Source organism: Coturnix japonica, chromosome 23 (genome assembly GCF_054131305.1).
Source record: "Coturnix japonica strain WE chromosome 23, WE-NBRP24, whole genome shotgun sequence".
In the NCBI taxonomy this organism is placed as follows: domain Eukaryota; kingdom Metazoa; phylum Chordata; class Aves; order Galliformes; family Phasianidae; genus Coturnix; species Coturnix japonica.
The window spans coordinates 9563844-9586873 of record NC_140685.1 but is presented as its reverse complement, the minus strand read 5'-3'; the positions used below and the strand labels follow the sequence as shown (position 1 = coordinate 9586873).

The following is a 23030-nucleotide window of genomic DNA, read 5'->3' as shown; positions in this document are numbered from 1 at the left end:
TATTGAGGACAATAACAAACAAACAAAAAAAAAAATCGAATATCATTCACCGTACCTGACCAGCAGGCAGCAGCAAATGACACCACTGGATATGGAACCCACTGGGGGGTGCCATCCCCTCCAGATAACTCAGTACTGAAGATGCAGGCTAGACCAAGTTCACCAGTTAATATTTAACAAATCTTGCGATTTTAAAATTGTGTTTTCTCCTGCACCATTCAAGACCTTATACATGGATTATACTCAGTCTGAAGACTGACTGCATTACTTTCTTGATGTCTCAGCTGCTAACTGAGCACATACGGTAACTTTTCACCCCCCAAAACAGTGGTGATTAAAAAAGGTTTGTAACCCTGTGAGAAAATGGAAACAGTGCTTGTTTCACATCACATGAAGTAATGCATTCTCAGAGGTGTCACCAAGATCCCATTGAGGCAAACCATTACATGCACATAACTTCAAAAACTTATTCATGGGCAGGCAAGGAGACAAGTCTACTGACCAGATTACACACAGATAAAGCTTGTGAAATCCGAGGAGCTAAGTGTCTTTTACCTTATCATTTCAGTCCATCGAACAGCTTCCTGAAGTTCCATCAGCCTCTCTTTATACTGATTTCTTTCCATCAGAACACGAGCCATTTCAACACGAGTAAAGCGCTTCCGCTGAGCGGTGGGGACATCACTCTGAACACAGAAAAACAAACAGAATGAACAAAGGAGCACAGCAGGGCCTTGCAGAGTCAGCCTCTGCCTTCAGACAAGAGTCAGTTTGGGGCACAATTCCAGATTCTAAACTGTTTGGAGCTTTGTAAAAACTAATTCAATTTTACCCAGTGCTTTCTACCACAGCTTCCTCTACTCCCATCCTTCCAAATTTAGTAAAATCTGAATAAAAGCAGTTATTCAGGAAGGACAGGAATGAGAGATAGCAAATTTAAGTTTACTTGGCCTCTTCAGATCTGTTTTAACATGGAGAAAGTTTACCTCTTAAGCAATTAAGCTTAACAGCATTCACTCAATACATGTAGTCTCACATCTACGTGTGAATTATCAATACAAAAACACACATGCACACATAAACCTACATCATCATCCTCTTTAGCTTTTTGTCTTGCTTCCTCTGCTTCTGCACGAGCTCTAAATAAAAAGAAACACAACGTAAGTAGTTGCATTAGATACCACAGCAATTTTCTTTCTTTTTCAGAATCTCAGTATTAAACTTACCTTTTAAGCTCCTCTTCCAGTTCTTTGTTCTTCTCTTCAAGCTTTTGCTTTGCTTGTTTTACAGCCTCTAATTCACCTTGCAGAACATCCTTCTCACAGGTCAATTCATCCACCTTTGCTATTAAATCATTCTTCACCACATTCAGTGCATTCCTAGACAAACATATTAAACATCATTACAAGGATGGACTACGGCCTCATAGCACATTTAGCTTCAGTTGAGTTTTATTCCTGACTACTCTTAAGTTTCTCACTTAGAGCTAATATTAAAAAAAATGACAGATTTTCTTAAGCAGGCCAAATCCTCCTGCCAAACCTCCAAGGTTCACAAAATACATTGTACCATTGCATTAGAAAATAAAGAAGAGGTAAATCAGAACAGTTTGTTCAAGAAGTTACATTCCTCAAGACAGAAAGATGTAGAGACTGATACAAGACTCCATGTAACAGAAGGACAGGAATATATGATTTTTTTTACACTTACTTTGTCTCCAACAGCTGAGTGTTTTCCAAAATAAGGTTTTCCACCTCACGACCCATTCCTTTCCAAAGGAAATAAACACAGAATTAGCAGAAGAAATTCATTTCCTAAAAGCCTCAGTTTTATCATTATCCAAAAATAGGTGAATTTTAAGTACGAAGCCTGGCAAAAAAAATTATAAGCTACCTGAAATTTCAGGATCTACCAGCTGCAGTTAGGCTTCCCCTCCACCTTCTTCCCAGTCTGCCTTCAAATAAAGACTAAAGGCAGCCCTGGCTAACAGGCTGATGCTACCTCCACCTTCTAAATACATACTGAGGATGCTACATCTCAACAGAAAATAAACAAGTACAGCATCAGTGGGGAAGCATCAGTACACAAAAAGTTAATTCTACAGTGTTCTGCTGTCTTTTACATCAGGTAAGAGTCAAAAGTATGTAAGTTAAACAAAACATGCCAATTAAAGCTCACATTGTGAAAGCCCTGCAAATTTCCCCAGAGCAAATGATACCTTACCAAAGAAATTATGGTCTTTAAAGCCCATGCATTCCATGTAAAGCAAAAACAAGAACAAGAAACATTTCATGTAAGGGCTAGTATGAGTGAAGAGCAGTAAAATACTTAAACTTATGAAGTAAGAGTGAATTAAAACAAAGCCACCACCAATAACTGGAAGTGAAATGTGATGTGGTTAGAAGCGAGACTTTATATGAAAGTTGTTAAACAAAATTTTTCAAACTTTTCTATTGGTTGGACTTATAAAAATAATTCAGTAATTTACTAGAAGTGTATTTTCTGTGAAATAATTTAGAAGCAGGTAATCAGAAATGCTTAACTGTTCAGTAGGTATCACAGGGATATACTGCTACAAAAAAACAAGCTTAACTCCTCACGTAGCTGCTTCAATCTTATCTCTACTCTTGTAAATTAACTTCTCACCCCTATTGTTTGCATGCATGAAGTAACCAATTGCAGGGTTTTACAAACAAGGTAGATATGGTCTGTTCACACATGGTACAGCAGAAGTATTTCCAGATTAAACCTTCCACTGTTACCACAATGATGACACAAGTGATGCTGATTCAAAATCAACACAAGAAAAGAAGTCTCTTAATGGTGGAGGCTTATTAAGACATTCTACGAACACAACTCTTAAGCAGTTTTGCTAAAAGACTTAAAAGTTTCATAACAATAAAAAAGGGTTACTCTAAAAATGGACATGCAAGTCAAAATTCCCCAAGCTTTGGATTAAAACCAAATGATATCGAACTCTGAAGGAAGTTAGATTGGCTGACGGTACTTTATTGATAATGGGAGAAACCCATTACGCTCCAGCCATACAGGGATGTTACTCCAAGAACTCTTTCTAAACGTTCTCAGAAGCCACAGGAGTAGCCAGGACCACTTCCAACACATTTCAGGATCCACTGTAACAAATGACCAAAAACTAGAAAGCCAAAAGAGTGCGAGGGCAAAATAAAAAGTGTTACCAAGCAGGGAAAGATGCAGAGAATGGATTTCATGAGAGCAGCAGCCAAGAACGCCTAACTGTAGAAGCAACAAATTCCAATTTTTGCTTTTAAAAAGAGAAGCATACACACCAGAATATTCCCCTGGGTATGCAGCCCAAGAGAAAACATTAGAGAATCCCAATTAACTACTTTTACAGGCCTCAAAACAAGTGCTTGAAACACAGCTACCCTGGATGCAAATGTTGCTACTGAGTGGCACAAAGTAGTTTGGACTGTGGTTGTGTTTTAAGCGGAAATGTCTTTATGTTGTCCAACTGTTAGCTCACATTCTGCATAGCAAATTGTTACAACATGTTCACTTCGCATACACTGATAACAGCAGTGGTTGTAATGAAAATGCTAATGAAGACCATAACAAACCTTTGATACGTTATATTAAGTAGTATAGTACTTTTGCCTACAGAAAGCAATGTATTTATCATAAGGAAATTGGACAGAAATTTGATTTCTATCATGCAGACGAGGCGAAGTTGTTCCAATGTTTGTACTATTTCTCCAGTTCCTGTGTTTTTGCATGCAGAATGCGACACGAGCTGCCCACGTGACAAAGTGCAAAGTTTGGGATGAAATACATTGGACAAGGATGGTGCTCCTCTCACTGCTCAGAATTCCAAGCAGTACAGAGTAACAAAGAGAAGTCTTCTCTCAGACTGAAAATAGGTCTGTTAGTCCAAGTAGGAAATACTCTTAGAAGCATCCCCTGATTGATGTAAAGTAGGTTTCTGGTGGAATGCTTAACCAGAAACTCAGCCTGCATGCATAGTAATGCTAAATACTATGCATCTCTACTTCTGCACATTCAGAAAACAGAGGCTGAATGATTTCCTATATACATTTCTAACACATACACACAAGAAATGCACCTGCATTTTATATACTGGAAAATGACGCCTAAACACTGATATGACCAAAAACCCTCTGTGATTATACTAGACAGTAATCATTTACGAAATATTTTTTACTGGCCTTTTTGCTCCTGATCAACTCATATCCCCCAAACCTGCATTCTGTTCAGTGAGCATACAAGCAACAGCAAGTTGTTTGGCACGGAAGGAAGAAATGTTTCCTTCCCTCTTCCCTGCTTTTAATTAATAGTTTCATTCTCAAATTACCACCACTGCATTAAACTGAAATTTACTTACAAATCATATTCCACAGAGCTGTGATAAAGCCAAGCGATTACAGATAGTCATAACCTCCATTAAGTTAGCTAACACTAAAAAAAGACCAGTTAAACACAAAATCCTTACGTCAGATAACATACAGAAAACTGGAATAAAGAATAGTACACACAGTGCCTGAAAAGACTATGGGTATGTTTCCATTTTCCCTTTTTCATTCCACAATCCCAATTTAATTCACTTCAGATAAGACTCAGATACTTTCAAATTACTCCTAACAGCAAACCTAACAAGTATACTTAAACATTTCACTCACAAGGAACACTCCTGTAAGCAGCATCATTAAATAACCCTTCTTACCCAGTAAGTCTGCACCCTCATCCACATCTCCAATTAAGCCAGACCCAGCAGATGACAGCTCTTCAAAGAGTGATTCCGTATTACGGTCAAATGCTTTGTTCTCTATGCCTTTGGTAGGAGTGCTATACAAAGAAATAAAACAAACACCATTAAGAAGGAAGAAGGAAAATATATTCCCACTCTGAAGAAAGTTCCCTCTGTGTTACTACACGGGAGTTCCCCATAAAAACAAGCAACATTTTCAGAAGCTTTTGGCTTAGACTCCTAAATTCTGTTTCCATATCTCTTCTAATGTTACCCTTCATAAGCAAAAGCTTGCAAACAATCAGACTTTGGCACATGTACAACTGGGATTCCTCCATCAGAATCTGATAAAAATGCTGTAAAAATGAGAATCAGCCATAAGTCCAGATTTTAAACATGTAAGTGAAAGAAAACAAGAGGCCAGCAAAACAAACACCAGCATATTGAAATCTAGATTTAAGGGAAAAAGGCCTCTCGGTGTAGACACAAATCTCATCAAAATACAGAAAGAATTCTGAAGCATTCTTAAGTCTGCTGTATAATGAGGTTCAAGCACAGAAAGAGACTAAAGAACTGCTGTTACACTTAAAACCTCCTGAGGAATGTGGGGAAAGAAACAGGGTCACAGAAGTAGGAGATTTTATTATATAATGCATGACCTCAGTCTTAAAAAAATCAAAACAAGTCATGAGTTCAAAACTAAAGTCTGGTACCTACTAAAACTGTGATTTGAGTAGGAAAAACACTACTCAACTTACCTGGAACCCTTATATCCACTGAGATCTTTATCCATATCCAGCTCTGGAGTTGACTCAATGATTGCTTGAACTTCAGATTTTTCTTCATTTTCATTTCCACCTAAAGAAAAGCAAGTAAGGTGTCTAAATTAAAAAAAAATCACTTTGAATTGTGACATAGAGCATTATATAAACATAATACCATGTTGACCATCAACCTAACAGACTCATTTAAGTACTTATGTAAGTAACCATGAGAAGATACATGGATTTTGATATCCTTGTGCACACTGGAATTTCTAAGCCAGTTTCTGTTGCATTTAACTTCATTCCTATGAAAGCAGACATCTATCTTATTTCGAGACTTTGCTTGGATGAGTGTCACTTCTGCTGCTCAAATGGGAACAACAGAAACAATTCTAACATCACCAATAAAAAAAACAGACTTGTGTTTTTCCAAAGGTTTTGTACACCTAAAAATTCTGTAAAAACAAATTTGTCACTTGTTGCACAAGAACACAAAATTCCACAATAACTACTGAGATCCATAATAATAATTCACTAAAATAGAAATGCAGCTCACCAGTGGACACATTCCTTGTCTCTTGAGCTACCTGTACTTCAATATTCTTGCTTACGTCTGGCTTCTCATTCTGCATATCTGAACCCTTCGCAAATCCTTCAGCATCTTCCTTTTGAGGAGTTTCAGCAGGCAGTGCAGGTACATCTGAAGCTGCTGTGGATGCTGGAGTAGTGGTTTTTGAGCCTGCTTGGCTAACATCAGAGAGCTCATCCTAAAATTGAACAATTATTGAAAAAGATTAAAAAATAAGAAGGATTGGAAGAGTTACGCTGCATTTTGCTGAAGAACATGCAAATATAAAGAAGCAGAAATATAAAGAATACCTTAAACCAGTACCTGCCAAACACATCATTAGACTATAGGTGTGGTTTTCATTCCTGTTAAGATTACAGCTACATAACATGCCCCTACTTTCATGCTCTTAAAAAATCTCAATTAATAAAGTATATCAACAAGTTTATTATGTTGTTCTGTTAAGCCTCGCAGATAGCAGGCTGTATTACCCTGTCAGCAACTCTTCTAGCTGCAAAGTGAACTGATGACAGTCTTTCCAAAGCTGTTCTAGAATTTGTACTTGTTCAAAACATGTATGATGTCTTAAAATAACTTCTTGAAGAACAGATTCAGAAGCACTGGTGCAGAACATGTATTTATCTGGTATAAAAATATAACACAGAGCTGTACTAGCATTCAGACATCTTAACTATCACTTAAACAGCAGAATACCAGTGAACAAGATCTCACTGCAGATATGAACATAAGCTGGTCCATTTAGGATGCCGTTCTCCAGTACACTTACACATACCTGTATAAATGAAAAGCCTGCGTCCCACAGTAACATTCCCACTTAGACACAAACTGCTGCTTTAAGCATCTTCCTACCAATTACTTCATTTTCATACCCTTAATAGTAAATTCCAGAACAAACTATTATTGTTTGATATCCTGACAAAATTATTCAGAAATCTCAGCCAACAAATACCTCCAGAATAACTCATCGTGTATATTTGGTGTCCATTAAAAACAAAATACATTATTCCCCAAATAGCGCTTTTAGTAGGTACAGTTCAGCCATTGACTGACGAATGATTCATACTTCAGCAAGCACTTACAGACGGGAGGGAACGATACCCCTTACCCATGGGAATCCAGAGTTCACACAAACAAGGAATAAAACCTCAACAGAGCTGCTGGCTCTGTTCAAACATTTCTACATCTTTGTATTCCAAAAGCATTCACAAACTGATGCAGCATGGACTGACCATCGACTTTCACAGGCAAAGCTCAAGAAAAATGGCTTGACAGTACAAAAGAAAACACAGAAGAGAATGGTCCTTGGCTTACAGCAACCTCAAGTAATGCCATATTTTACAGTTCTGACTTTGCTATCTGCTGAATTTTATTTCAGGGTTCCCTACCCTCCCGAGAAACACTGCTCATTAAGCTACTGTATTTGGTTTATATTCACACCCATAAAACTGCTGTGGACCAAAGCAGCTTATTCTACGTAGGTTTAAAAGATCACAATTTCTACTGTTTTCTGACAACTGTTTCTAACAATTAATTATTTTGAGAGAAATTACAACAAAAAAAACTATTGTGACAACATATCGTAATCAAAGTAGTTTTCTGAGCAAGAATCAAAAGCAGCCCTTTGCATCCCATCCCTACCTACTCGTAGTTTTATGTAAGTTGTATCTCAAGCAGCTCTCCTAAAGGGAGAGCTGCGTCAGTTTGTTTAAGTTAATTAGCGTGGGACAAAGGGAACGGGAAGATTCTGAGATCCAACATTGCCCTAGTCAGAAGAAGACAAGATTTTAGACTCAAACTCCTGCTGCCACTGATATTTGTTTATAACTGACCATTACTTACACTTCCCATTACCTCCATTTGACCTCCAGGGAAAAAAAAAGTCTGAGTTCCTGGTACTTCTGTAGAGCTTTTTATTTCTTATCTGTTTAGTATTTTCATACTGGTAATTAATTTCAATTCGGAGGAGACTAAATTGCTTTATCTGCACATATCAGAAATAACAGTGCATCCCTTCTCCTCAGACCCTTTCACTAACATAAGGAGACTGAGATTACACAAGTTCTGGAGTTCCTCATGCTGGTTTGTTCCTCCACACTTGCTGCAGTCCAGCACTACTCCCCCTCCCTTTTCTCCCTTCCTGCAGCTTAGTCTGTGCCACCCTCCCGCTGCTGGAATGCAGAACAATAGTAGGAATTACAGCCAAGCTACACGTAAGGGAAATCATATCACAGGCTAATTTAGGAAAGTCTGGTCACCCACCTCTGCGGTACCCATGCTACATGTTCAAGCAGGCAGAGGCTGCTTTAGAATACATAGTAATCCAAGCCTTCTCCCCAAAACAATATTAAATTAGGAGATCTGTTTACTCTATTTACATATCTGGCCAGTATAGTGCAAGCAAGTGACCTTTGGAAATGGTCCTTAGTCAGGAAAAAACACTTGTGAATACAAGGACTGTATTACCACTTGCTTGGAAAATGCAACCCAAACTGTTTCTTCCCTCAAAACTCCACACCTTGTTTGGTTTGCACAAATGTGAATCACAGTTCTACCTCCTCCCTTCCAATTCCTTCCCCCAGCCATGAACCACACACTGTTCACAGGGCTCCTCCTAAAGCACAAGACACTGACCACGTACCTTCAGACTCGTGTGGGACCGTGGCTGGCTTAGCTCATGGAATTTCCAGTGCTCTGACCCAGGTGTTTCCCCTGCTTCTCTCTGAGCTTCAGGTGTGAGCAGTGCATCTCCAGGAGGCAAAGGGAAGATGCCCAGTGATATCGGCCGCTCCTTTCTGTTGGAAAGAGACAGATTTCACCATCAGCCATTTCAGACGTCACACACTTTTTGCTGTATGGCTCTGAAACCAGCAGGGAAGTCAAACACACACGCTTTTCTCTATTTAATACAGAACACAGCATATGCAGATCGTATTACAGCACACCCTACTTTTTCCTTTTGCATTATTTGATTGTACACAGGCTACTCCATGGCTTTAGGCAGTAGTATTGACAGCACCAAATCTAATCTACAGCAAACTGAAGTTCTACAGAATCAGAACAGATGAAAATGTCAGCTTCGGAAGATCAGTCTCCATCAGCCACTTAAACACCACTTGTACTTTTTGTACAAGATACAAAACACCACGTAACTTCAACTAAATCATTAACTGAAGCATTATCCTGAAGTCTGATTCCAGGGTCACTTGATCTATATGTGTTTGTGTAACATGAAGAAAAACAAATAGGTCAGAGAATCACCAGCGGCATAGCCTGACAAGGCAGAAATGCCACAGTTTTAACAAACATTGGTGCAACTCTGCTTCACCCTACAGCCACACAAAAGCTTGAGACAAGCAGCCAGTGCTACTGTGCGACTCCACTTCTTGGAGCAGCAGCACTGGCTTCACATCACCAACTACAGCTTCAGCTTTACTTCATCAATAAGGAAGGCAAAGAACTTCATCCAGCCCTTCGCTATCTTTTGTCACATCTTCTCAACAAACACTTGGAAGTTCCAAAGATTCGCATGTTGCATCTCCCCCAAAACATTCCCAAATCCAGTCTTGCTATCAGTAATGTGACCAGTGAACAAAAAGGCCTTCTATGTAGCACAAGAGAAAAACATTGTGTAGAATGCAATTCATAGGATGCTACGGCCAGCCCTGAAAAGGAATAATATCAGCTGGGCATAGCATGGAGGTAAAACAGAGTATTTGTTTGGATAGAACAATGAAATACAGAAAAAAAGAGCTGTGATCAACTAGTGAAACTCAAGTAAAGCCTTAAACACACTGAAGACAGAAGATAAACACACACAAGTGATGGAAGATCACTTTTCTCAAGAGAAAGCATTAAAAGCGTCCCTGCAGATACAATCCAAACAAAATATGAGCATCTGAAATAACCCACGTATTCCAGCATTACACAGACAGTCAAATCTCACTCACACAGCAGTTTTCACAAGGCTTTTCACAAAATAAACACAACCTCGACAGAGTTCTCTGAAGAATTAGTGACTGCATACAAGTTATATGCAACAGCACAAAAGGCAATGTTGAAATGCATAGAAAAAACTGAATATTTGAATAGTAAGTGATTTTATTTATCAAGAACCTTCCCAGAAGAGAGGTATGAAGGTATGAAGATGCTCTGTTACGGATGTCTGGAAACTCCTGCATGTACACACCTTACACTGTCAGAAATATTGTTCCAACTTCAGTTGGAAATTCAGAATTAACTTTGAGCAAAATATGCAGCAAAGCAAGGAATGCAGAAATCAGACAGGGTTACAACATGAAAAGCATCGGATAGTTGGTGGCTGCTGGAGCAGTAACTCTGCTGAAAAGCATTCAGGAAAATAATAGCCAAAGAACTAAAGGATCGGATTCCAGCTGTCGCTGCTTTTCTTTACATTTCCCACAACTCCGCTGTGAACAAAAGACACCACAGAAGCTTAAATTATGATAAAAGAAAGGCTGAAAACACGCCATTGGTTGAGAAGTTGAACAGCCAAGAAAAAAAATAAGAGGGATCCCTTCAGCCTCAAAGAAAGGCGGCCATAAAGGCGCATTGTGCAGAGCCCCGCGCTCCCAAAACGCCTCCTGCCGCGGCTCCGAGCAAACAGGGCTGCCTGCAGGATAACCACAAAGCTCCTCTCCTTTGTACGTGTCAGGAGAGGGAACTTAAAACAGGGAGCAGCAAAACAGATCCAACTGAAAAGTGCTTCTTTGGGGAATAGTTTTCTATTAAAATGTATCATCTCTTTTAAAGAAGCAGCTCAGGAGCACTGCAAAGCTGCAAGGTGAAGGAAGTCTGAAAAGGGGCAGCTGTTGGAAATCAGGGCTTACTATGAGGATGCCTGCATTAAGCAATCTAATTAGACTGAGGCAGCCTCAACTTATTTAATGGCTGTTGCCTAGAGAGCAAAAAGCCCCCTTTACTGCCTCCACATCCAAAAAGCACCCCACAATATGACAGTGAGCAGAAGGCAGGCTTTTGTTTCAAAATCCTAAACTAATACTTGACAATGTATTGAGGCATTTCCAGGAACCTTCAGAATAAGCAGCCAGATGCTGTGCTGCAATAACCCACTAACGGTAAAACCAATACAACTGGTTTACAATTACATTCCCTCACCCTACATCTTTACAGTTCTCATGTGCATAACAGGCTAAGGAATCGAGCTTAAACTCCTGTAATTCCTAAAACTTAGGAATTACAGGAAAAAGGTGATCCAGGAACAGCATGGCTTCCAAAAACCATTCAGATCCAACATACATTCACCAGGGAAGCAAAAGCTCATCACGAAGAACAAATTTTCTTAAGCCATCTGACTGCTTAAATAAAGGAATTCTGAAGAAGTGATCTGAATTAAGTTCAGGATTTTGCTGTGTCGTGGTCTGGGTTTGTTTTCTGCCCCCTTTAAACAAGTACAGTCTTAACAACGAAATCATTCTAAAGAGTTAGATGCACTTTATTTCTCTGCATTCAGCATGCATGTATTTTTTAGTTACACTGTATTACAGCCTTTCATCTACTGTTAGATTTTAAACCTTTGGAAAAACGTTTCTGTGCTCAGCCTTCAATTGAAGAGCATTCTCCCATACAGCAACCACAGGCACCAGGTATTACAGAGACTCACATGGCTCTTTTAGAGGATGCTTTCAGCATTTTTCTCTCTTTCAATAAAGTTTGTTATTAAATTTTGAAGCTCTCCAAATTTTGAGGTCAGAAAGCTACATTTTGAATATCCCAGTTGTCCTCCTGCTGTATTTATGGTAAAAAGCATAGAAGTTACTTCTGGTAACCACGTTCTAATGTATGCCTGCTTCTGCTCCAGGCAACCAGGACACAGAACGTGATGTGAGGGAGGGCAGAGCTGGCAACGTGCCACACAAGTACAGAAAAATGAGGAGAGGATAACATTTGGCTGAACAATAGTGAATAGGCTTTGAGAGCTCTAATGCTTAAACGAGGAAGGACTTCTTTCCCCACCAACCAATAATTAAGGTTATATTAAAAAAAAGGAGCAATTAATTATCAGGCATTTGTGCAGTCTATCAATTAGGTGATCTTACATAACTTATTAGATTATAAAGGAATGAAATTTGTTAGCATAAGGCCTCGGTCTGCATACCTTTATGGCTACACACAACCAGCCCTTAAGTGCCTGACAACACAACAAACGCAGGCTTTATCCGTGACATTCACTTCAGCTTTTTTGGCAGATTACTACAGATCAAGGTAACAGCTTTCCTTAAAAAGAAAAATACAGGCAGATCTTGTACTTGCTTAAACAAAAGGCGAATAAATTCCAGCGTGTAAGAACTGTACTACCGTATCCCTGTCCATAAATATTACATGTATAAGAGAACTTGAAATTTATCCATGGTCGACATCTTTCGTTGATCCTTGCTCTTCCTGTTTGAAAAGGAAAGAAAGCAGAGAAAAAGCAAGAGCTCGTGCAGCTAAGGTTCAGTGGGTCAGAGTACCTGAGTATCCTTGGGAGGTTCTGCGTCAGAGCTGGCACGCCAGTAGAAATAGAAAAGTGCACAAGCAGCAGAACAGAGAGAGACACCAAGATAGCCGAGTTAATGACCACCGCCCCGCCAACGAAGCCAAACACAAATAGCAGCATGCATCCAGGATTCATGGCGCTGCGCTGGCATGGTGAAACGCCGGGACCAAGAAGGCTACGCGGGGACCAAGGATGTATCTTTGTCGGCAGAGTCTGTCATTCAGCCGCTGCCACAAAAACAATGCCATCAGCAGCAGCTTTCCACTCTTCTGCAGCAGCTCCACAGCAATGACATCACCTCTCCTCCCCCCTCGCACCGGAGCTCCTCGCAGCACTGATGCAGACGCAGGCACAGCCAGCCCAGGAGCTGTTCTCCCCTCCTTCCACACGCAGCTCATAGGCTGGAAAGCTCCAAATCTGCATAATATATTCACATCAAGCCCCCAGAACAAGTGAGTATCAAGATACCCACCTCCATCAACCTGTACACAAAGCAGCAGCGAGACAGCAATTATTCCAGGATATTTTTTGATACCTACCTTTAAGCAAACACCCAAAAAAAGCTGAAATTAAGGACAGGGTACAAAGGACATATCTCGACGTTCAGCAGTACAACAGCAGAAGCTTTTCTCTCTTGATTTCTACACTATTCTCTTGCTGCATTCCAATCATACAATAAATTTTTCCGATTCAGCCAAATCGTTGTTGTAGGATTAAAGGACAAAGTCTTGCAAACACAAACGGACGGATTTTGCTTTCATTTCAGGGTGAGAGCATAATAAACAGCTTACCTAATTCTACTGTGCGTTGTGGATTCTAACTGATCGCCCCCTGTTAGCTGATGAAGTTTGGTTCTTTCCAAGTGCTCCATATAATTGTGAATCATCTGTTTAAAATGACAGAGAAACAGCAAAAAAGAAAACACAACAGCTTAATGCTAGTTATTTCTATTACAGTTGCATAATTATTGGCAATAAAACCTAACCTTCCTCTGTTCTGCTAAAAGGAGAAAGAGCATTCAGAAATATTTAATAGATGAACAAAGGAAGAAGCAACATTGCAGTGTTTAAAGCCACAAACCAGAAGAGAATCCCGTAATTAAAAAATAAGAGAACTTGTGCTTTCATGCACAAGGAACACTGTAATACCATCCAAAGCACACGTGGCATACAAACAACATTTCTGATCCCAAGTGCCACCTTCAAACGCATGTTAAAGGCTAAGAACTCTAATCACATCAGCAGATATTCAAGTTTATTATAGGACACCCAGTACAGGTCATTATTGCCTACCCGCCAAAAGAAGTATGAAGATGAGACAGCATACACTCCAAATATGATACAAAGTCAGATTTCTTTCTGTGGGCATAAATGAATTCAACACCTCCTTTCTTTCTTTCAAAATTAGCATCAATTTAACTTCACTTAGAGAACTCAAAGCTTTGGTTTCCAACCATACAGACTGACTTCTCAACAGTACTGAGTGCCTCTGGGTTTTTAGCATAGGAGAAGTTCTGCTTGCTTGCTCCCTTCCCCTCAGAACCTTTGCTTCTGAGGGCTATTTACAAACATTGAGACTGAATTCAACAAGACCTGGAATTCTCCACCTACATGATACTTTCAAGTCAGGGCTGTCCATGGCCAGTAAGACTGGAGCTCAGTGCTGTTCACTCAGACATCAGCTTCAGCCCAAACGCCAGCTGCCAGCAATGGGCTACATGCAAATATGTAGTCTTCATCTGAGATTTATTGCAAACTAGTTCAAAATACCCCAACGGATGGATAGTCCACAATCAACAGATTTCACACTAAGGTACAAACAGATCTTTTGTGCCCTGCATTCAACTGCACTAATAATTCAGAATAGAAAAAATTATCTTGCTATTTTTAGAGAAACATTATATAATATACTTTAACTGCTGTCAAAAGCTTACAAAGTTTATCCTCCAACAAAATGATAGGAATACAGAGGCTTACTATGAGCATTTCATTACTCCTCTGAATTACTTTTAAAAGCTCGTTCACATGCAGAAGCGTTCAAAGGAAATGGAAGCTCCACCTTCAGCTCCCCATTCTTATAGTTTTAGCTGTTCCCATCATGCAACCAGAGCCAGCTGTTCCAATGCTTCCATTGCACAGCACTACATGGCAACAAATGTATAATTCAAATGATTTTAGAAACACGGTGGGTTATTTTTCTCCTCTGTGATAACCTTGAAATTTAAACAAGACCATTCTGCATCCCATCCGTGTGTCCCCTCATCACAGAGGGAATCACTGATCAGAGGTCAACCTACACGTAAGTAACCAGGACCTTTCCAGGGAGCTTGCCAAATAAACCAGTTGGGTCATTAAAACATACAGCGAAGTATACGATCTAACCTACTTCCTTCCCTTCCCTCACTCTATTCTTTTGTTTACCAAAATGTCTCATCACATTTATTACCCATATGCATAGGCTAGAGGGCAGGTCAACTTAAAGGACTCAGTAGTTGAGTACTGCTCTGCAGATGAAAACAGTGCTGATGGTAAAAGCAGCAAATCCATAGAATGCACACTTCAGCACAAAGCCTGTAAGCTGGAAGAACACAGAAGTAAGATGAGAAAGGCAAAGGTGTGCATCTCATGCACATACAGCGCAGCACAGCAACTCCTCTGCAGACCCAGACGACAGCATCCCAAAAACCAGGACAGCAGCACCACTGTGTGAAGCCCACACGCTGCCTCCACCCAGGCTCACAAGCACAGAGGCTGACAACAGCAGGACATGGTCCCCAAGGACTGAACCTCCTCCTCATCTTCCTTCCCTGCCCACAGGGAGCAGCAACAGACACAGCACGTGGGCTCTCAATTTGTGGAAATTAGTTAAGTCAGAAACTTGACATAATAAATTCCATGTTGCAATTAGCTGAGAAATTATCACCCCAAGTGCTCCTTTACACCAGAATTTTGAAGACACATAAGTACATATGAAGACAATCCCAGGATGGTAAACTTTAGCCAGGTTGTGGACATCCCCCTTGCACCTTTCTTTCTCTTTCACTTCACTCCTTTCTGTGTCAGTGTCCCAGCTCCCCAGGGACAGCTGCAGCAGTTCTTTTGCTCTCAGCTCAGGCTTTGCACAACAGAGTCACTGTTCACCTGGCAGAGCCAGCCAGGCTTGACACAAGCAGCTCCTGCCTTTGGGAATGCATCACTATATATATAGATCTTTGTGTGTCCCACATAATCTAGATCTAATAAGGAAATTAACGTTTTTAGAATCTCTGTGATTCAGTACAGAATCCTAAATATGTTTCCACATAACACTCTTCCACCTGTGCTTCTGATGAGCTTGTCACCCAAGCACCATTGCCACTGATGAATCTGATGCCTCTTAACCCACATAAGAGATTATGTCGCTGGTAGGCACAAAACACGAGAAGATGCTCAACTCAGACTTTACACATCAAGCTGTTAATGCTTAGCAAAAGGCCATAGAAAAATTATTAGTTGGAAACGGAAACTCTGACCTCAAAGATGCTAAAACCAGTACTCATGCTTAGCCACAACTGTAAATAGAGATCTTCACTTAAGCCTTCTCTTCCAGTTCCCCAGCAGTGAGATTTGTTCAGGACACGTGCTCATCCAAATGAACCTGACAAAGTGCATGTCCAGTGCCAGACAGGCTCACTGTTCTGTCACATTATATCAGTGCAAAACAGCCAGCAACTTGCATGGCCCAATTATGCTTCATTAAACTAAGCCCATACTCTGTGTGTCAGGAAGAGAGATATCGAACCATCTTAGTTAGCCTGGTCTACCCCAAGGTTGTTCTTGTTTTATAAGTGCTTGCTTGAACAGGAAAGGGCTCACGATGGGTACCCAGGCAGAGAAGTGCTACAGGTGTTATTCAACTGTCAAGTAAGTATTGAAGCTCTGTTTGGCCTCGGTTTTCCAAATGAGTAGTAAACAAAAGTTTTTAGCCAAGCTTTTAAAATTAAAAAAAAATAAATAAAATGGAATGTTCTCCATCAAAATGCAGAAAAAAATACTGTTACCCTACATTGGGCTCGCTGCAAGTCACCATCAGCACTGCAGCTCTTTGCAATGAAGGTAAACCAATGCCAGTAGGTGTGTGCAGGAAACGGGTCTGTTTTAAACAGGTAATATAAGGAATCAATTTTACGTGAAATAGAATGGTAACCGAGATAAGCTACAATTAAGTAACAGTCTGCTCTGAGTATCTGAGCAGAGCAAGATCAGTGTAAGACCTAGCACATCACTTATCACAACAGGGATGTGAGAACACATCCAGGCTGAGTTTATACATCTGCTCTGTCTGGAGATATCATCCTCCCAGTCACCTACTGCAAGTGCCCAGCTATGCAATCTGCCTCCCACTCTGCCACTCAACTGCTCAGGTAACCACATCCTAATCCATTTACAATCCAGCCAGTTAGCTCAAGCACAGACTGACTTAGCAGGGGAGGAAGCTCATGGAATATGTTGCACTCACACTCATTAGCTCATCTCCCATTGTACATAAAAGAGTAAGAAAGACAGAGGCTAATTAGACAAAAGGATCAAGGCTAAATCCTGTCCCCTGAACTCCAGTAAGTTGGGGCAGAGCTGCTGTTCCCATAGCTGCAGGCAGATCCTCACAGAGCAGGCTGGCAGCCCAGAGCTGCAATGCAGAGCACCATGCCCAGCAGGATGAGCTGGATGGAGCACTCCACACACACTGTGCCAGAGATTCGTGTCTCCGCATCACACCACAGGCATAACCTCCCATGGCCCAGACAGCTTATGGAGGTCTTGGTCCATTCTGAATAATGTGGAACTCACGGGAACAGCCCATCACAGCTGAAAGCAGGCATGGTCCCAAGGCTTCAGGGAAGGCCAGAGGGAGAATAAGCCAAAGCCTGAAATACTAAACAATTACTGGGAGGGGAGATGAAGGGGAGCAACCAGCAAAAGCAGGGGAATGAAGAATGACTGCTAGAAATGAAAACTGCACAAAACACAGTCACATTGCATTTTCAGTGTGGCATCTGTCACAACAATCACTGCCAACATCTTAGAGCTAGAAAAACAACCAACTAATGCTTTGTTCATTATTTGATTAATTGAAAGAAAAGGAATCATTATTGAAATAAGCACCAGAGATTGATCACTTGCAAAGACAATGGTGATGCTAATTTGGAAGGAAAGAAATATTCCTTCCTCAACATAAGAGGTTTCTGAAACACTGTAACAGAAGCATTTGAACCAATACAGTTGATAACTTCAGGCTTAAAGTAGGCAGAGTACTGGCCAAAACATCTGGCAATAAAAAAAACGCATTAATTTTCTACACAGATCTAAAACATTTGAGTATGTTGGGAAAAAGGGAAGCAAGAAATTTCAGAAGGGAAGAGAAAAGAATGGGATTATTACAGACACTCCATAAGTCATAAATACATGCCAGAAACCAGCATTAAAATGTTGATCTTCTGAGACAGTCCGTGACCACAATGAGGTATGTCTAGAAGTTCAGAGCTTGCAGAACTGGCAATGATCTAATTGCAATCAAAAATGTCTTTGAAAGCAGAGATAAGGAATATCCGGTTCGCTCCCTGAGGACTGTCACACAGCCTCTAAAAGGCTCTTGCCATAAACAATCTCTTTGCTGGCAGCTATTATTTGTCCTTAGTCCTGACTCTGGAGTTGAGCTTTCTCAGCCCATAAAACCACCACCTCATCCACTCTGCACACCTCGCCTTTATCCACTGTTGTCTTTCTGCAGCCTTCAGCCTGAATACCATGTATACCTCTTTAATAGGCACACACACTTCTTACCCAGAGACAGAGACCAAAGCTTACACAGACAAAAGCAGAAACACCCTCAGGCAAAGGTGCTTGTTTTTACAGACTACATGATTGATCGTTTTCTGCACCATCCCCATTTCCTTAAGCATTCTGGGTTGTCAACTTGGCTAAACAAACAGAGATGAAATATTAAATATATAAAAAAAGAAAATGCTGAGACTAAGGAACAAAAGAAAAAAGCAAACATGCTGGAATTAATGAGTATAGAAACATGAAACTTGGTTTCAGGAGCAGAAAGGTGTGAATATATCATGGTACACTACAGATTATTTCCTTATTAAGGAAGGACACAGTCACCTCAGTGATAATAAAGCCCAAGGAAGCCTTTCCCTACACCAAAGAAAGCAGATGAAAGAAGTAAAAGCATTTAATAAATTGGAATCAAACCAGTAGAGGCTGCTGTCCACTTTGGAGCAAAACCTATGTGAAAAGATATTTGGAATGTTTCATTAGCATTTCATTGAACTAGCGGTGCCCAGTGCATGTAGTTAACTCAACACTGCAAAAGAAGATTCAATAACAACCAGTGCCATTTCCCACTGTGATTCTAACCTATGAAAGCGATCAGAGTAAGAGGAGAATAGGAACTGTGCTCAGTGTTGAACTATTCACACTAATCAGAATTACTAACAAAACTGAAGTGTTTCCTCACTGAAATAAATACACTAGCTAGGCAGCAAGCCTCCCTGCATGGGAAAAGACAAAGCAGTTTAGTCCTTTTTTGCTCTAGATCTGACTTCAGTAGTGCTGCTACTGTTTTATCTAACTTAATAGATGAAGTCAGACTTGTACTGCTATCAGTAAACACAATATGGACTTCTGATCATGATTCTCAGTAGGACAACTTTTGAATTTGTTTGCTTCTTGAACAGTACAAGACCAATACTTCAGGAAAACTGCTGATAAAGAGACCTGAGATTGGAGTTTTGTCTTGATTTCTTTGAAGTTTAGTAATGCACTTTGAGTAATCATATTTAACACAGGAAAAAGCAAAGTTCAGGTTTTTGTTTCTAACACTGAATATCTAAGAAAGCTACAGAACTGACAAATGTATAACCAAACTATCATAGAAAAACATGCATGTAAATGCGAAGGAGATGAAAAGTACATCCTGAATAGCACCAGTTTACAATGAACATTAACAATACAAACATCCAGCATCAACAAGTCCACAAAGACATCCAACAGTTTTCCCAGTTGTTCAGAACAAGAACATTTATCTGTGGGAGAGTCCATAAAGGCATTCTGAATTCATCTTGGTATAAATGACCTACCTCTGTATGTCTTGAATGAAGAGCATTGTATTCTTTCTTGAGTTCTGCCTCCCTCTCCTCAAGCCTGCTAACTGGAAGAAAAAATGGAAAGAGGAATTAAAACCAGATTCATGAATCTGAAGAAAAGTTTTGATTTGTTCAGGATTAGTCAAACTAAGCCATGGTGTTGTGCTACAGAAATTAAGGCTTTTATGCTGGCATTCACTCCTATTTCCCCAAATATTAATGTAATCAGTTCACTAAAAGTATTTGAATACTTTGTAAGCATTGAAAGAAATTAAAAATACATCAAGCAGATTTAAGTAACACGTCAGGAAATACATTAGTATTAAAGGAGATGAACAGGTAATAACAAAATTCTTTCCCCCATGAAGACAAAACACTTTTGTTTGCTGCTGGTCCTAGATGTGAATTCCAACATTCTCTTTTGGTATTCTCTTTTGGCTTGATAGGTATGTGATATAAGCAAGCGTTTCAAGTTCTGTAACTGAGGTTTCCTTATTCTACTTCCATAAGGAAACTTCCCACATTCCATTTGTTTAAATACCCTGGGAAACCTAGAATTTATAGTTACTCACCTCCGGAGACTCAGTGACAAGCACATTATCTGAATACAAATGCCAGCACTTTCTTTGCTATTTGCACGTTTTGCTCTTGCTGACTGGGTATTCTGAAAATCAATTCTCATGACTTTTTGCTCCAACTATCTGTGCTTTGGCTCATCACTTTATTGCATGTAGGTTCCAATAAAAAAAAATCTCTGCCAGAGTTAAATACTGGAAGGGAAGTACACAATTGTCTATTCACTGCAGTCTGTATAATAAACACTCTGGGCTCCTAATCGATTCTTGCTCTTATAAGAACATTAAATTCCTTGACACAACCTTTTGCACTCCACCTATAAATACCTTGCCAAAAGCATTAAATCAAGTTTCAGTTATACTAATGGAAGGTTGAATGCTTTCATTTCTGCACCATTATCAGGATGAATAAAAGCTCTTAGGGTTAAACAGCAGTCAGTTTTTACACCGGCCTGTAGAGTTTCACTGCACAATACTTACGCAAATCTGCATGTTCGGGGCACAATGAAGGACACAAACATTCCATCTAATAAATGGAATAATTTAGTTCATTATTTTTAGGCACAAGAGTTCTTAAGTTTCATCATAGAGGAGCACGTTATGTGGAAATCTACAGTAAGTGCCCACAGAAAGAAGTGTCAGAACCTGTAATTACAAAGCACGATATGACAAAACAAATTCTACTCTGTATCTTACACTGATGGGCATAGTAGTCAGAAAAATAACATGTTATGAGAGACGCCCATCAGACAGCCTGGTTTATTCCAAGCAATAACTCATTTGCAGCTTCAAAGCAGAGCCCAGCAAGCCCCAGCAGTCCTCAGCTCCCCATCCACCTTCTCCTGGCTTTGCACCCAAATTCCTGCTGCCTCTCTCTCAGACCATGGAGCAGCAACATTTCAGCTGTGCAAGACCTGCTTTAGGACAGGTAAACAGTCCAGAAGTCATGGAAATGCAAAGCACATCACTGCTATCCGTGTAACAAACACTTGCACAGTGGCTGTGCTTCCATAACAACGCATGCTGTTTTCTCCTTTTATCATCCAATTTCAAACATTTCCTGCAGTCAAGTCATAGAAGGCAGCAATACACAGACACAGCTGCTGCACAGTCAAGGAAGACATCTTCAACAATTCTTATCTGAACTGTCATTATCACACACAGAAGTTCCAAGGCAGGAAGGCCCCGGAGGGATGCAGCTCATATTCAGAGCATTCCTCTTGAAGTCATTCCCAGTGTGCAGTGCCCATATTACAGTTCTATGTCTGGGAGGTTCACTCACAATCACATGTGAGCTAAGATTACATACCCTGATACCACATTAACAGACCTCAAAAGAAGCCTTTCCAGTGTCAGCATGGAATCTGCCCTGGCCAGACCATGCCTCCCCATCAGGGAGATGACCCTGACCACGTGAATCCACTAAAACTCAATCCCAGCTGAACGCTGGGGAAGAGATCACACATTCCCTCCAGATCTGAATGCAGCAAAAAACAGCACAAAAGGCTTCGGAAGAATACCATGAGATCTGGCCCCAAAACCTAACAAATTCATTGAGTTGCTACTAAACATGCATCCTGTCAGTAGGAACAGGAAGTTAACTGCAGCAAAACAAGAGACAAAAAGCCTCCCACCAGCACAGAGAAGCACATTTAAACTGAACTGCTGTCAGCGCTGTTCCACTCTGCTCCTGCATAAAGGAGTGGATGACTGGAGGTCCCCTCTAGTGTCCAACAAGCATGAAAGCATCCCACGGGAACACCACTACAGACTCATGCTCCAAGTCCATCTGCAAACTTTTCCAGCCCTATCAACACCCTAACACATTCAATGAGCTGAAGCACCAATCCTAACACAGATCCTCTCAAATCAAACCAAGCAAGCCTAAAAGAGGAGCTTATATATTCCAGTAAACTATAGAAGCCTCTGGAGTGCCTACATCTTGACAGCACTACAGAGACCTGCATGACAAGCTGCCCACCCTGCCTCTTCAGGAATCAGCTTACCTCCCAGATCTGCTGGCTTTACCAAGTTTGGCACACCCTCCATCTGTATGTTGTCCTCTGCCTCAAACTGCTGATAAGCCTGAGGGGGAGAAAGAAAAACAGGGCTGCTAGAATGCTACATCGAGCCCATGGGATGCTTTGGGGTGGAACTAAGCTCCTGCTACACAAGGCAGGAGGAGGGTCCAATGCACTAAGGAGCCCTTCCTGACACTATGACCAACCAAAGGCTCTTCTTGGACGGCATTCATCCAACTCTGCTCTTAAAAGTGGGTCCCACTGCAAACATACGAATCAAGCACAGCCAATACTGAAAACCAGTAGGACTTCATGATCTGCTAAGCTGCTAAAGAACAGACACGACAACCATTGACTGAAACAGGGACTGAAGCTATCAAACAAATATTTAACCTGAAAGTGCTAAGACCTGGAAATACAACAGAATGATTACAGAAAACTTTGCCACCCAAACCACTAGCACACGACTCCCTTAAACCAAAACCACACGTATGCAGTTACTAATGGCGGCTGGTTTCAGCCTACTCTCACCACTCTTGCTCAGGCACATTAGCAGATTAGTTTGAAGCAGGTCAATCGCTGCTCTATTTTTCTACTCCATTTTACTTTAGCCTCCAGTATCATATCACAAGCCTGTGAGGGTTCCTGAGCAAACTGTATGCTCTGCTCCATCTAGTGGACTGCTGAATCC

The 23030-nt window shown here is 40.6% G+C and overlaps 1 protein-coding gene across 6 annotated transcripts in view; it reads right to left on the bottom strand.

Moving 5' to 3' along the window:
* The window catches only part of SPAG9 (sperm associated antigen 9), a 54527-nt gene that overhangs the window by 20757 nt on the left and 10740 nt on the right, over nucleotides 1-23030 (bottom strand). For 4 of the 6 annotated variants that reach the window (XR_014936667.1, XM_015880228.3, XM_015880230.3 and 1 more), the window contains exons 3-12: nucleotides 19738-19808; nucleotides 13406-13500; nucleotides 8736-8889; nucleotides 6065-6275; nucleotides 5503-5602; nucleotides 4721-4842; nucleotides 1711-1768; nucleotides 1227-1379; nucleotides 1088-1139; nucleotides 556-686 (exon numbers count right to left, since the gene is read on the bottom strand). Coding sequence is in view for 5 of the 6 variants with exons in the window: in XM_015880228.3 (XP_015735714.2) it covers nucleotides 556-686; nucleotides 1088-1139; nucleotides 1227-1379; nucleotides 1711-1768; nucleotides 4721-4842; nucleotides 5503-5602; nucleotides 6065-6275; nucleotides 8736-8889; nucleotides 13406-13500; nucleotides 19738-19808 (1147 nt within the window). In the remaining variant the exon portion in view is untranslated. Of the gene's footprint in view, nucleotides 1-555; nucleotides 687-1087; nucleotides 1140-1226; nucleotides 1380-1710; nucleotides 1769-4720; nucleotides 4843-5502; nucleotides 5603-6064; nucleotides 6276-8735; nucleotides 8890-12588; nucleotides 12951-13405; nucleotides 13501-19737; nucleotides 19809-23030 lie in introns of those variants that run through there. The other 2 variants (XM_015880232.3, XM_015880235.3) reach the window with 1 other exon arrangement.